Source organism: Strix aluco, chromosome 24 (assembly GCF_031877795.1).
Source record: "Strix aluco isolate bStrAlu1 chromosome 24, bStrAlu1.hap1, whole genome shotgun sequence".
Lineage (NCBI taxonomy): Eukaryota > Metazoa > Chordata > Aves > Strigiformes > Strigidae > Strix > Strix aluco.
In genome coordinates this window covers 3,607,515-3,620,447 of record NC_133954.1, presented here as the reverse complement: position 1 = coordinate 3,620,447, position 12,933 = coordinate 3,607,515, and the positions used below count along the sequence as shown (strand labels likewise).

Sequence of the window (12,933 nt, the reverse complement as noted above, 5' to 3'; positions counted from 1 at the left end):
AAGACATTCAGCAGCATGGGCGACTTTTCCCTGCTAGTCCCGTCCATGTGTGCTGGCCATGGCCCCTAGACTGAGTGGTGGAGGACAGAAGAATATGGAGTAGCAGCTCTGGGCCATCCCAAGGGCTCTTCCCTTCTTTACCACTCTTGCCATTCTGCAAAGCAAATCACCTTTCAGAGCCCAAAGCCAACCCCCTGCCAAGGCAGTGCAGCTCCAGCCATAGCAAGAGGAACGCTCTTGCTCAGGAGCTGATGGGGCTGCTGAGGCCTCAGAGCCTCCTGCCTTTCTGGGCATTTGTGCACAGAGACACAACAAGGCAAGGTCTCCTTGTGCCCTCACCCCCTTGCACCCAGAGCAACACCCTTCTCCTTTGGCAGCTTGGGGAGTGTCCACAGAAGGAAGGACCACATGGAGGCCAGGCTTGAATGCAGCAGAACTTTAATGAGTCAAAAGAGGGAAACAAAGTCACTCCAAGTGGAGGTCAGCAGCAGAGCGAGCCCTGAGGGCAGCTGAGAATCTGCAGTCCTTGGCCATAGAGAAGTTCCTGCATGATGTCTGTCTGCCTGTCCCATGGAGAAAGACGAGATAGATGGGCCTTCCCCAGTTGGCACTGGTGTGCATGAGGGGAGAGACAGTAAACAAAGAAAATGTAAAGAAAGGGAAAACAATTTAGCTATCCTGAAAACAACCTCCAAAATGTTCATCCTCTGCGCAGCAACATTTTCTGAGTTCCTCCAGGTGTGTCCCTGGGGATTTCCTAACACCTTTAGCAGGGGGGGCACCTTCTGCCACAGTAGCGGCTGGTAATGCAGGAGAGGTCAAAGCCCCCAGAGTTGATGGGCACTCCGTCACAGCTGAGGATGCTGCCAACGGCAGCGGAGGTGGAGGAGCCCACAACGGTGTTCTGTGGGAAGGAGCTGAGGATGGGTCCAGGCAGGGTCACCACCACGGGGGAGGGCTGGATGGCAACGGTGGAGCTCTGGCACTGCCTGACACAGGGCTCATTGCAGCTGTTGGCCAGTGGGGTGGGGCCACAGGGCCGGCATGGCAGGCACTGGTCATAGCAGGACATGTCTCTGAGTGTGGAGGTGCACCTGGGTAGAAGCAGGGAGGAAGCAGAGCACAAGGGTGGGTGAGGAGCTACCTGGTTACCCTGTCACCAGGAAGCCAAAGCCAATATTGAGTGGGGAGCTGGAAGCTCTGACAAGAGCCACATGGTATTCATTCCCCCACAAACAGAAGCCTGGCTCAGGCAGGGTCTCTCTGAATTTCTAAACCAAAAGCCCCCTCAGCCACATCTCAGCTTCTTTCGCTAAGCACAGTTGCTCTCCGCTTCCCTATGTCATGATAAGAAGATCCAAACCCCAGGACAGGACAGAGCAATATCAGCTGGGATGTCTCTCAAGTGCAGATCTCCCTTTGGAAGAGGAGGAGAAGGGGCTTCAGACTCACCTGGTTCCCAAGCAGAAGGAGCCAAAAGAAGTGCATGAGAGAGCAGGGACTTGGGCTGCCTTTTATACCTGCCCTTCACTGCCGCAGGACCAGAGGCACCTTTGCAGAGGTAACAATTTTCTGACGAGCTCATCTTGAATGCAAACCATCGCAGCTAATGCTATGGGCTGTGCTTTCATTTCCTGCACTGCTCCTTTTCATTTCCAGGTTTGTGCCATGCCCATTCCCCAGAGAAGGCTTGTTCTGAGCACTGGGATGAAAGGCCCCAGGATTTCTAGGGCAGGAATTCAGCAGTGCTGGCAGAAGACTCAGCTCAAGTGTTGGATGTTTCCAGAGCAGGCAAGTGATGTCAGTCTGGGTCACTCTGGTGGGGCTGTTTTAAGTGGTATTAGAACGAAATCCAGACATCTTCAGATGGATGCCGTGGGATCCCGCACATGAGGTTATACCATGTCCATATATTTTCCTGCCTCCCTCCTCAGCTTACCTCAGTGGTCACTTGTTGTTGCCTCCCCAGGTGTAGGTGTTGTGCTGCTGGGGTTTGACCCCATCCTGCCTAACACTGCCCAGTCCCCCGGGATCCTCAGCAGAGTCCATGGACCGTTGTGTTCCCATGTGTGTTCTTTTCTTGTGTTTCCTTGTAAGCAGCTGTATTTTTGTGAATGCATGTGGGATCACAGATTTCTGTAAAATTCCATGTCAGTGTGCATGAGCTTGTGTGTATGTGTGACGTCGTGTGTTCTTCATCACAAGGGAACATGATGCTCATGGCCCGGCCAGTCTCCTCTGCTCTGTCCATGAGCACCACAGAGCAGCAGGTTGCCAGGGTCAGAAGGAGCCTGAGTGCAGCTGAACGGTGATGGCACCAGCCTGCTAGAGATGTGTCCAGGGAAGAGGCTCTGAAGTGCAGCCCCTGGCTCCTGAGTACTCCTTTTCCTGCCCCTCTAAAGCTCACGCTCCGCTGCTGCCAATGTCAGGCCACTACAAGGATGGTTTCACTCCAGCTTGGCTCCTTAGTTTAATTCAGTGTAACAACAGTGGGAGTGCCTCAGCACGGCTGGCAGTGCCCCCTCCCTGCCTCTCCAGGCCAGGACACGGCTGCTCTCCCCAGCTCTAGAGAGTTCAGAAGGACGGGGATTGCTTTCTGGGCAAGGAGAAAGGCTGAGGAATCCTGCTGACCATGTGCTAGCCATCCCTGAGTGCATCTGCTTCCCGTGCAGTGTCGGTGGTGTCTGGGCTGGGACATGGCCCTCTCTCAGGTCCCTGCACATGACAAATGTATTTGTGCATCCCATCAACCTGATGCTGTATCAGGCAGGGACCAAATTCGTGGATGAAACAGGTACTGAATGAAAGGGGTATGAAGCCTGATATCGCTGTGCTGTGAGGGGAAGGACAGACCCTGTGGGTTTCACAAGGAAAGGTAAGGAGCTGATGACTGCTTTGGATTTCAGACCACAGAAACCTTACTGCCCCACACTGGAATCTCACTCTGAGTGCCCAGCAACTGCCCCGGGCAGGGAATTCAAGACAACATCCCCCAAAGCCTGCTGCTGCCCCACAGAGGTGTCACAAAGAGACTCTCTTTCCAACAACGGCTGTGTACAGTGGGTAAATGTTCTAAGCCCATCTGCCCTCCTGAACATTTGTCTGCCTGGGCTCAGGCCCAGCTTGGACACAGTGCAGCCAAGGCTTCCCCCCTTCCCTTGAGTGACCTCGGGGAGATCAGTGCCAGGGAGCTCTGCTGGGAGAGCTCAGTCAGGGCTGATTCCCCTCAGTGTAGCTGAGGACCACCCTCACTGCTTTCTCAGGAGCTAAAAGCCACAGTGGAACAAGGAAAGGGCAGGGGATGTGTGTACCTAGAGTTTAGCAAGAGCGTGACAGCCTCTCTCGCACTGCCTTTATGATGAAACTTGTGAGAAATGTGTTCAGCAAGAGGATGATAATGTGGGTGGGATATTGGCTGGACTACCAGGCTCAAACAGTTGTGATGAGTGGTGCAAAGCCCAGCTAGCAGACACGTACTGACGGGCTTTCTCAGGGATCAGCAGGAGGATCAATACTCCAATGCTTTCATAAACAGCACAAGTAGTGGGAAGGTGAGAATTTTCTGAAAGTTTGGGGATGACACCCAACCACAGGCAACAGGCAGACACTGATCTCTGTCAGACAAATTGTTGCCAGCAGGTCCAGGAAATAAGCGTTCAAAGGAAAGAGAGAAGATGGACTGGACTGTGGAGGTCCTCTGTGACATGAGTCGAGGCAAAGAACAGCTTCTGGGATAGGGAAATTTCTAGTTAAGCAAGAGGCTAAAAGAAAGAATGAGAACTGGAATGGATTTCCCTGGGAGATTCTGCAATCTCCATCCTGGAGCGGCCTGATCTAATGGGAAATATTCCAAGTGGGGATTGACCCAGACAACCTCTGCAGGTCCCTGCTCAGCTACAGTGTGACTGTGTGATTCCCCCTGTCCCCTGCCCTCCCTGAAGCCTGCACGCCCAGGTCACCCTTGGCCTCCCATCCCCTCTGCTAGAGAGCAGCTCGGAGGCATTGTGCTCGGCCTGCAGAGGGGCAGCTGAAGGGAGGCTCTCAGCCTCCTCCGTGCCATGGGCAGGAGGTGAGTGGCTGCTGTTTGCAGGCGCTGAGCTCGGGGACAGCTCTGGGAAGCTGCTGCATGTGCTGGGCCAAGGCCCTGCTGCTGCCCCAGGCTGCAGCTGGCGCTGGGCAGGCTTCTTGTTGCTGGGGAGCCCTTGCTGGAGGAGGGAGAGAGTGGGATTGCCGGGAGCGCAAGTGGTGGCGGTGCAGAGCCGCTGAGCACTCTGAGCCCGGGCGAGCCCCCGAGCGGCGCCGGCGCAGGGCTCAGCCCCGGGGCGGAGCTGGCGGCGGCCGAGAGGAGCGGAGGCGGCGGAGAGGAGGCGCCGCGGCCGGAGCAGAGAGCCGGGGCTGGCGGGGGGCAGCGAGGCACGGGCGGCGGAGCGGCGGGATGCGGCGGGGCCGGGGCGCAGGGCTGGCGGGGCTGGCCGCGGTGCTCCTGGGTGCGCGGGGCTGCCGGCGGGGGCTGGGACAGGGGCTACGGGGGCCGGGGCTGGGCCGGGGCTCGCCTGTGACCCTCCTGCTCCTCTTGAACCTTATTCTCTTCTCTGTCCTCCCTTCTGTCCCCAACGAGGTCGTTCCCTCCCAGCTTGCTTCTCTATGCCTTACTCCACTTCTGCATCCATCCATCCATCCATCCATCCATCCATCCATCCATCCATCCATCCCAGCCAATCTCTTTTCCTCAGTCCCTTCTCCTCTTCCTCACTCGGACTGTCCTTCCAAACATTCCTGTCCCCAAAGAACCACTCTCAGAGGAACTGTCTCTCCATCCTGTGTTCTCAGATCACACCCCCATCATCTGTGAAGTGTCCCCTTCTCCCCTCTCCCGCTGCACGACATGTTCAGCTGAAGCAAAGGGATTCTTCTTTTCTCCTCGGCAGTGGCTGCGGGCAGAGCCCAGGTGCAGCAGGAGCCGTCGGCAGAGACCAACGAGGGCACCGGCGTCACCATCAACTGCTCCCACCCCAACATCCAGACCGGGGACGTCATCCACTGGTACCGTCAGCTCCCGGGCCGAGCCCCCGCATTCCTCGCGCTCACTCTGAAAGGCTCCAAAGAGCTGCAGGCCCCGCCGGGGCGGCTGTCGGTGGCGGCAGACCGCCGGTCCAGCGCCCTGTGGCTCGCCCGGCCCCGGCGCGGGGACGCGGCGGTGTATTACTGCGCGCTGAGAGACACGGGGAGAGGAGCCGGGGCTGCGGCCGGGCACGAACCGCCGCGGGCGGGGCCGGGCGGGGCCGGCGGGGGCGGGGGGACAGTCCGGGGAGGGCCCGCCAGGGGGCGCTGCCGCTCCGCCCGCCGGGGCCGCCTCGCCCCGCCCGGCCCCGCCCGGCCCCACCGGGCCCCGGACCGCTTCCCCCGCCCGCCCGGCCCCGCCACCAACACCGGCACCACCAGGCCCCCCCAGCAGTCAAGGCCTGGCCTCAGCACCTCTTCTCATTGACGGCCGCTGCGGGTCTGTGCTCCCGAGGCCACCAAAGAGCCGCGCTTGGGCAGCGCTGCCCAGGGACAGGCAGACGGGCTGGGCAAGGCAGGCAGGGCAGGGCGGGCTTTCCCCCAGGCTCTCTTGCTGCCTCCCGACGGGCTCAGACTCTGCTGCCTAACGGGGCATCCTCGGGCCTGTCTGTAACGGCCGGCCAGCTCTGCCTCAGAAATGCCTCGCTCAGGGGACAGAGTCCCAGAGCTTTTGCCCTTCCCGGGCACATGCACCAAGGGCTCCCCCAAGGCTGTTAGTACCGCCAACAGCCTCCCTGCACGTTCGACGGAGCCAATTAGCAACGGGGCAATTAAGAAACCAATGCACCCAGATGTAGAGTTAGTGGCTAGTGGAGTCAGTCTTTACATGGCAAAGGCTCATTCCATCAAAGCAGAAACGTTCGTCCGAGCTCTGTCAAGTTCTCTTTACTGTGGTCTACCACCTGCTCCTCCAGCCTGGCAGGGCCAGACCTTCACCTGGGTTACACTGCTTACCTTGCCTTGCAGCAGTGGTTGATTTTATTCCTCTGACACCAACAGAGACAAAGGATTGACCTGAACACACCTTTGGTTCCACCCTGTTGCCTGGGTAGCTCTTCCAAACAGGACAGTACGTTGCCGCAAAGGAAACACCAACACAGTCAAGCAGGGTGACCTCGCCAGGGGGCACCTGGCCCTGCTTGTCTTTGTCTTCTCCATTTTTCTCTTCATCTTAGTGGGAATAGCCTCATCCTTGTCCCCGTGCAGAGTGAGCAGCCCCCGAGTCTGCTGATGTGTTTCCCCCTTGGCAGGCTTTCCTACCTGGAGATCTGTTGTGCCACCACCATTGTCCTCTAGAAGCTGGAGACATTCCTTGTCAGCAGAACTACCATTTGTGTTTCCTGCTTTCATTTTCCCACTTCTTCCTGGGTACATTCCTGATTCCCTCAGCCACGTGCTTCGAACATTATGTCACCATATGCAAAGTGCTCAGTGAAAAATGCCATCATGATGAAGAAAGTCTACATCCTGCCAGCGCTGGCAGCGTGGGCAGTGGGCTTTGTGCCCAACTACTCCCAGGTGACTCTGCTCCTTCAGCAGCCTTTCTGCACCAAGGAGGTTGTTGGCCATTTGTACTGTGATGTTGGGCCAGCACCATCCTGGCCTGTTGGGGGTTGGGCTGACCTTGGCTGGTGGTCAGGTGCCCACCAAGCTGACACGGGGGAAAAAGAAAACAAAATGCTCGTGGGTTGAGATAAGGACAGGCGGATCACTCAGCCATTACCATCACAGGCAAAATAGACTCGATTTGGGGAAATTAATTTAATTTATTGCCAATAGAGTCATAGTAGGATAATGAGAAATAGGAACAAATATAACCCCACCCTTCTTCTCAGGCTCAATCTCACTCCCACTCCTCTACTTCCTCCCTGTTGGAAGTTTGGGAAAAGCGAAACAGCGAAAAAACTGCAAAGTTTGACACAAATATGAAGATTTATCTCCTGCTCTTCCCCTTCTCTCAAGGACTGTTTTGCAGAACTCTGCAGACCTGATCTCTCATTCTTCCTCTTTCCCCACAAAACCAGCACACACCTGGCACCAAGGAATGTGCTGTGTCGTTACACAAGAAAAAATGACTTGATGGTCCCACCCACTCACACATACACACTTAGATAAATACTACCCTGAGTTTGTATCTAACTCAGAGGGACGAGAATCAAATATCAAATAGGAGGGACAGATTGACGGGATTGTGCTTTTCACCCCCCCAAGAAGGGACGCCTTTTGTAAGATTTGGGCCATTGGCTAAACTGACAGATTAGCCAGGAATTAAGTGTTTGTGATTGCAATCGATTTTTGTGTGCAGTGCGATATATTCAACCTGCACTTTGTGCATTTATCGTAGGCACTCTCAGAGAGTCTGTACATGTTGCATAAGAATAAACCGTACTGTTCATGAACCCGACGGCTTCTCTTGAACGCAACCGGACCTACAGCACATGGGCTGTTCGTGCACCTGGTGTCCGGCCTCTAGTTACAGCCATAATTGGCATAGCTATTAAGAGATCAATCCAGGCACCCCTGGTCCCTGCAATCTCTGAGGACCAGCTAGAACACAAGGGGATTCATCTCTTACCAAATTAATTCATTACCTTAAATGCAACACTCCCCCCAAGTGGCACAGAGGAATGGGGAATGGGGGGTGCGGTCAGTTCATAGCACAGTTTCCCTGCTGCTCCTTCCTCCTCACACTCTTTCCCGCCTCCAGCGTGGGGTCCCCCCCACGGCAGACAGTCCCTCAGGGACCTCTCCAACACAGGTCCTCCCATGGGCTGCAGTTCTTCATGAACTGCTCCAGCGTGGGTGGTTTCCACAGGGTGCAGTCCTTCAGGAACAGACTGCTCCAGTGAGGGTCCCCTGCGGAGCCACAGGTTCTGCCAGAAAACTTCCTTCAGCGTGGGCTCCTCTCCACAGGGCCACAGGTCCCGCCAGGAGCCTTCTCCAACGTGAGTTCTCATGTGGTCACAGCTTCCTTCAGGGCACATCCACCTGCTCTGGCGTGGGGTCTCCACGGGCTGCAGGGTGGATATCTGCTCCACCATGGACCTGCATGGGCTGCACGGGGACAACCTGTGTCACCATGGTCTTCACCACGTGCTGCAGGGGAATCTCTGCTGCGGCACCTGGAGCACCTCCTTCCCCTCCTGCCTCACTGACCTTGGTGTCTGCAGAGTTGTTGCTCTCACATTTTCTCATTCCTCACTTCCAGATTATGTTGTGCAACACTTTATTCCCCTTCTTACATTTATTATCATAGAGGTGCTACCAGTGTCACTGATTGGCTCAGCTTTGGTCAGTGCAGGGTCAGTCTTAGTGTGGGCTGGAACTGGCTCTGTCCAACATGGGGAGGCAGCTTCTGGCATCTCCTCACAGAAGCCACTCCTGCAGCCTGCACCCCTGTCCCTTTCCCCCTAAGCCCAATATATTCCACCACTCTGATCTGTGAATCACATATTTTAGAATTATCATTAATATATACATTCATCACAAAATCTACAATGTTCAAAAACTTCATTTACATGAACAAAAAGAATTCCTCACACCAAAATCAAAATAACACCATCACAGCACCAACAATAGTGGACATTGTACAGACACTCCTCCCCTCATCCCTTCACCACAATTACAACAGCAGAAATTCCCCAGAATTATGCCACTCCCCTCTCTACAGCAACATTCAGTCCATGTTCCAGGGTTCCCTGGGGCTCCATTTTAGGGCCATTTCTCTTCAAAGATTTTATAAATGATCTGGATGCAGGAATCAAATGTACTTTAAGTAAGTTTGATGATGATACTGAACGAGGAGGAGCTGTGGACTGCCTGGAGTGTAGAGAGGCCTTGCAGAGAGAGCTGGATAGACTAGAGAGCCGGGCAATCTCCAACCTCATGAAATGTAAAAAGAGCAAGTGCCGGATTCTCCACCTGGGCCGGGGTAATCATGGTTATACGTATAAACTGGGGGACGAGAGGCTGGAGAGCAGCCCCGCGGAAAGAGATGTGGAGTTTTAGGTTGATGGCAAGTGAGTCAACAGTGTGTCCTGGCAGCCTGAAGGCTCAACAGTGTCCTGGGGTGCATCAAGCAGAGCACAGCTAGCAGGTCGAGGGAGGTGATTGTCCCACTCTGCACTGGTGCGGCCCCACCTCAAGTATTGTGTGCAGGTTTGGGCACCTTGAAATAAGACAGACATCAAACTATTAGAGTGTGTCCAGAGGACGGTGACAAAGATGGTGAAAAGTCTTGAGGGCAAGAGTTATGAGGAGTGGCTGAGGTCACTTGGATTGTTCAGCTTGGAGAAGAGAAGGCTGAGGGGTGACCTCATCACAGTCCACACCTTCCTCAAGGGGGGCAGCAGTAGGGGAGGTGCTGATCTCTTTCTGGTGACCAGTGGTAGGAAATGGAATGCAAAGGAAAAGGTCAAGGTGTTGTGGTTTGATCCCAGAGGTCAACTGAGCGCCACACAGCCCTTCACTCACTCCCTCCCCCCGAGAGCTGGAAAGGTAAAAATTGAATCAAAATGCTCAGGAATGGAGGTAAGGACAGGTAGGGGTCGCTCACCCTTTAACGGTAACAGCCAAAGACAGGGTCCCTTGGGGAAGAAAACAGGAACATGTCTGTAATGGAAACACTAAAAAGAGAACAATTAACAGACAGAATGGGACAGTGAGTAGCATTACCATATCTTAAAACACCTCCCCCCACCCCTCCCTTCTTTCCAGTCTCAGTTTTGTTCCCAATATTTCTACCTCTTCCCCAGCGGCACAGGGACACGGGATGGGGGCTGCAGTCAGCGTCCTGCTTCTTCCTCCAAGGTGGGGGGCAGCACTCTTCTACACTCTTCTTCCCCCTGCTCCACCGGGCGTCCCTCCAATGGGATACAACCCTCCACAAACTTTCTCTGGCATGAGTCCTCCCCACGGGATGCATTCTTCTCTAGATACTCCAGCATGAGTCACCCCCACATGTTTCAGTACTCCCAGTGCCAAACTACAACAGAGATCACCATCACTAATAGGCTTGGTCTTGCCCAGAGTGCGTCTGACTTGGAGCTGGGGGAGCTTTTGAGAAGCTTCTCAAAGGGGACCACTGCTGTAGCCCCCTCCCCCAGGAACAAAAACCCTGTCAGCCAAACCCAGTACCCAAACAAATGGAATGAAGCTGCATCAGGGAAGTTCAGCCTGAACATTAGGAAAAGGTTCTTCACTGAGAGGGTGGTTGGACACTGGAACAGGCTCCCCACGCAAGTGGTCACAGCACCAAATGTGTCAGAGCTCAAGGAGCATCTGGACGATGTTCTCAGCCATATGGTTTAGTTTTAGGCAGTCCTGCAAGGAGCAGGGAGTTGCATTCGATGATCCTTATGGGCCCCTACCAACTCGAGATATTCTATCATTGCATGATGCCATGACATGTCAGCACACATGAAAACACATGTGCATGCACAGCCAGTTGCACAGGAACCCCTGCACATGCACACACACACACACACACACACACACATTCAGCCCCGAGACTTGTCATCACATCAGTGTTCAGAGTTGCTCATACGCACTTGCACACACACACTTGCATGTAGATAGACGTGCAAGCTCGTGTACAGAGATAGATATGTGCTCATCTGCACACACAGATGCCCACACACATACACACACATGCACACTGACACCACACACACTTACTTGCTCACCTGCAAAAACGCCCGGGTACACAAACCCCTGCACAGACACACACAGACAGGCACTTGTTCACACACACACGGGCACACACTCACTCTCACATGGGCATTTGCAAATGCACACCCAAGGGCAAACACACAGGCACAAATGCCCCCTCAGGCACAGGCAGGTGCATATGCACATGAGGAAGCACAGCCTCTCCCCACACTCTGAGAACCAGGACTCCACCAGGCAGCTCTCTGCCTCTGTGCCCCTGACAACTCCAGGCAAGTCCTTGGAAGCCCAGTGCTCAGAAGGGAAATCAGACCCCGGCCATCGCTGGTGGATTTAATGACAGCAGAGAGCTTTTGGGCTTTTGTGGGTTGAGCAGAAGCAGTTCAATCGATTGTGTTCTCATTACAGGAAAGACAGAAGGTGTCTTGGGGTCCAAGCTTCAGGGTCTTTTTTAGAAATTCAGCCTGTTCACAGGCAAAGTCTGCTCGTGAGAGACAAAGTCAAAGCTAGAGACCATCCCTATTGCTGCAGCTGCAGGGCTTCCCCGCTTTACAAGCCAAAACAATCCCAGAGTCGGACAAGATCCAGCCCATCCCTGGTGATCGCCGTGGGGCGGCTGTGGAGGTCTGGGACCAGTTCCAGTTGAGCACAGGGAGAGGTGCTGCCCTGACATGCTCCCATGGCAGCAAAGGGCTGTGTCTGGGGTGAGCCAGATGCCCTGCAGCTGCAAATGCTGAGGCTGGGACACCAGAGAGGAAGGTGGCCTGATGAAGTTGCCTTAAGATAAAGACCTGCTCTTCAGTGGGTGTCTGATGTGTCTGAGGGAGAGATGGGCCAGAGGGAAAGAGAAGGAGGCAAAGCGAGTGAGGCACCTGGAGAAAATTGCCTCTGTGAGGTACTGGAAGAGACATGAGAAGTTCCCTTTCCACCTGGATGGGGTAAAAATGATAAGATTTGGATCTCAGCTGGAGGTAGAATTCGGATCTGTTCCTCATGCTGGGATGTTCCCAAATTGCTGTGAGACAGGGTTCAGATTCCTGTAGGAAATGCAGGACATCAGGGAGAGCAAACAATAAATATATTGGAATATGGCGGTGCAAAGTAATTAATTCCAGAATAACAATTCCTGTGAGCCTACACACAAGTGACCCAGTTTTCTCTGGGCACAGGAGCCTTTTCAGTGTCTTGAGTAACTCGCTCACCTGAGGAACTTCACCAGAGGTCACTGTAAAGGCCTGTGGAAAGTGAGAGCATCCAGTTCACTAAGGCTGTCTGATCAAATTCCCTTCCCATTCAAAGGGAAGGACAAGTGAAAGGGAAAGTGATAATCAAGGCACACAATGAGAGCAGTCTCTCAGGAAGTGATGAGGGAGACAAGGAGGGAGACCAGAGCTCTTCAGCCTCTAACTGATGGGCCATAAGGGAACTGCAGGTGCAGCTTTGAAGTGTTTGAGGCTGAGCTTTGTAAGTGACAAGAGGAACCTGAGGATTTGGGATGTTTGAGGGGGTCCTGCGGGACCAGGGAACAGTTCTGAAGGAATTCTTAGGGTAAAGGTCAGAGGTGGTGGGGAAGAGGGGACTGGGGAGGAGAAAGGGAGGCAGTAGAGGGGAGGAGGGATAAAAGGAAGTCCCTGCCCCTAAGCAGGGACTGGTCAGTGCACTTGCCGGGATGAGCCCTGTGCCTGATCACCACAGTCCCCCCTGATTCCTTATTAAATCCTTTCTTAACCACCCTTCTCTGTAGCTTCACTCCCTTTCCCATGTGTGAGCACTGCAAGGTCTGAGCGCCAGTAACTGGAGAGTCTGGTGTGAAAGAGAGAGCTGGGTGCCAGGAACTGGGTGAACAGCCAGTGTCTACAGGGATTTTAGACCTTGGTGCCAGCCACTGGAGAAGGGTCACAGGGCCTTCTGCTCTTTGAACCGTCACCTGGAGGGACTGATGTATAAGCAGTGTGCTTGTGACTCCAGAGGGTGTAAGTGTGTGTGTTTTCACTGGGAACTGTGTGTCTCAGTCATACTGGAGACAGTCAAACAAGGGGCCACTTCCATGATGAAGAGCCTGGAGCGTGTCTCATATGGAGATCCCAGCTGAGAGAGCTGGGACTGTTCAGCACAGAGAAGAGAAGTCTCCGGGGAGCTCTCATCACTGTGTACAAATATCAGCAGGGAGGGTGTGAAGAAGGCAGAGCCAGGCTCTTCTGCGTG

At 54.4% G+C, this 12,933-nt stretch overlaps 1 protein-coding gene and 1 gene segment (V, D, J or C); one reads left to right on the top strand and one right to left on the bottom strand.

Moving 5' to 3' along the window:
- Positions 1-766: 766 nt before the first annotated feature.
- LOC141934209 (feather keratin Cos1-2) lies at positions 767-1,072 on the bottom strand. Its single transcript, XM_074849545.1, has one exon. It carries the CDS (start codon positions 1,070-1,072, stop codon positions 767-769), a length of 306 nt encoding a protein of 101 aa, XP_074705646.1.
- Positions 1,073-4,435: 3,363 nt separating this feature from the next.
- Positions 4,436-5,858, top strand: LOC141933956 (T cell receptor alpha variable 26-2-like). The segment is given in 3 exon segments: positions 4,436-4,487; positions 4,929-5,302; positions 5,853-5,858. Coding segments are annotated over 3 exon segments (432 nt in total).
- Positions 5,859-12,933: the final 7,075 nt, after the last annotated feature.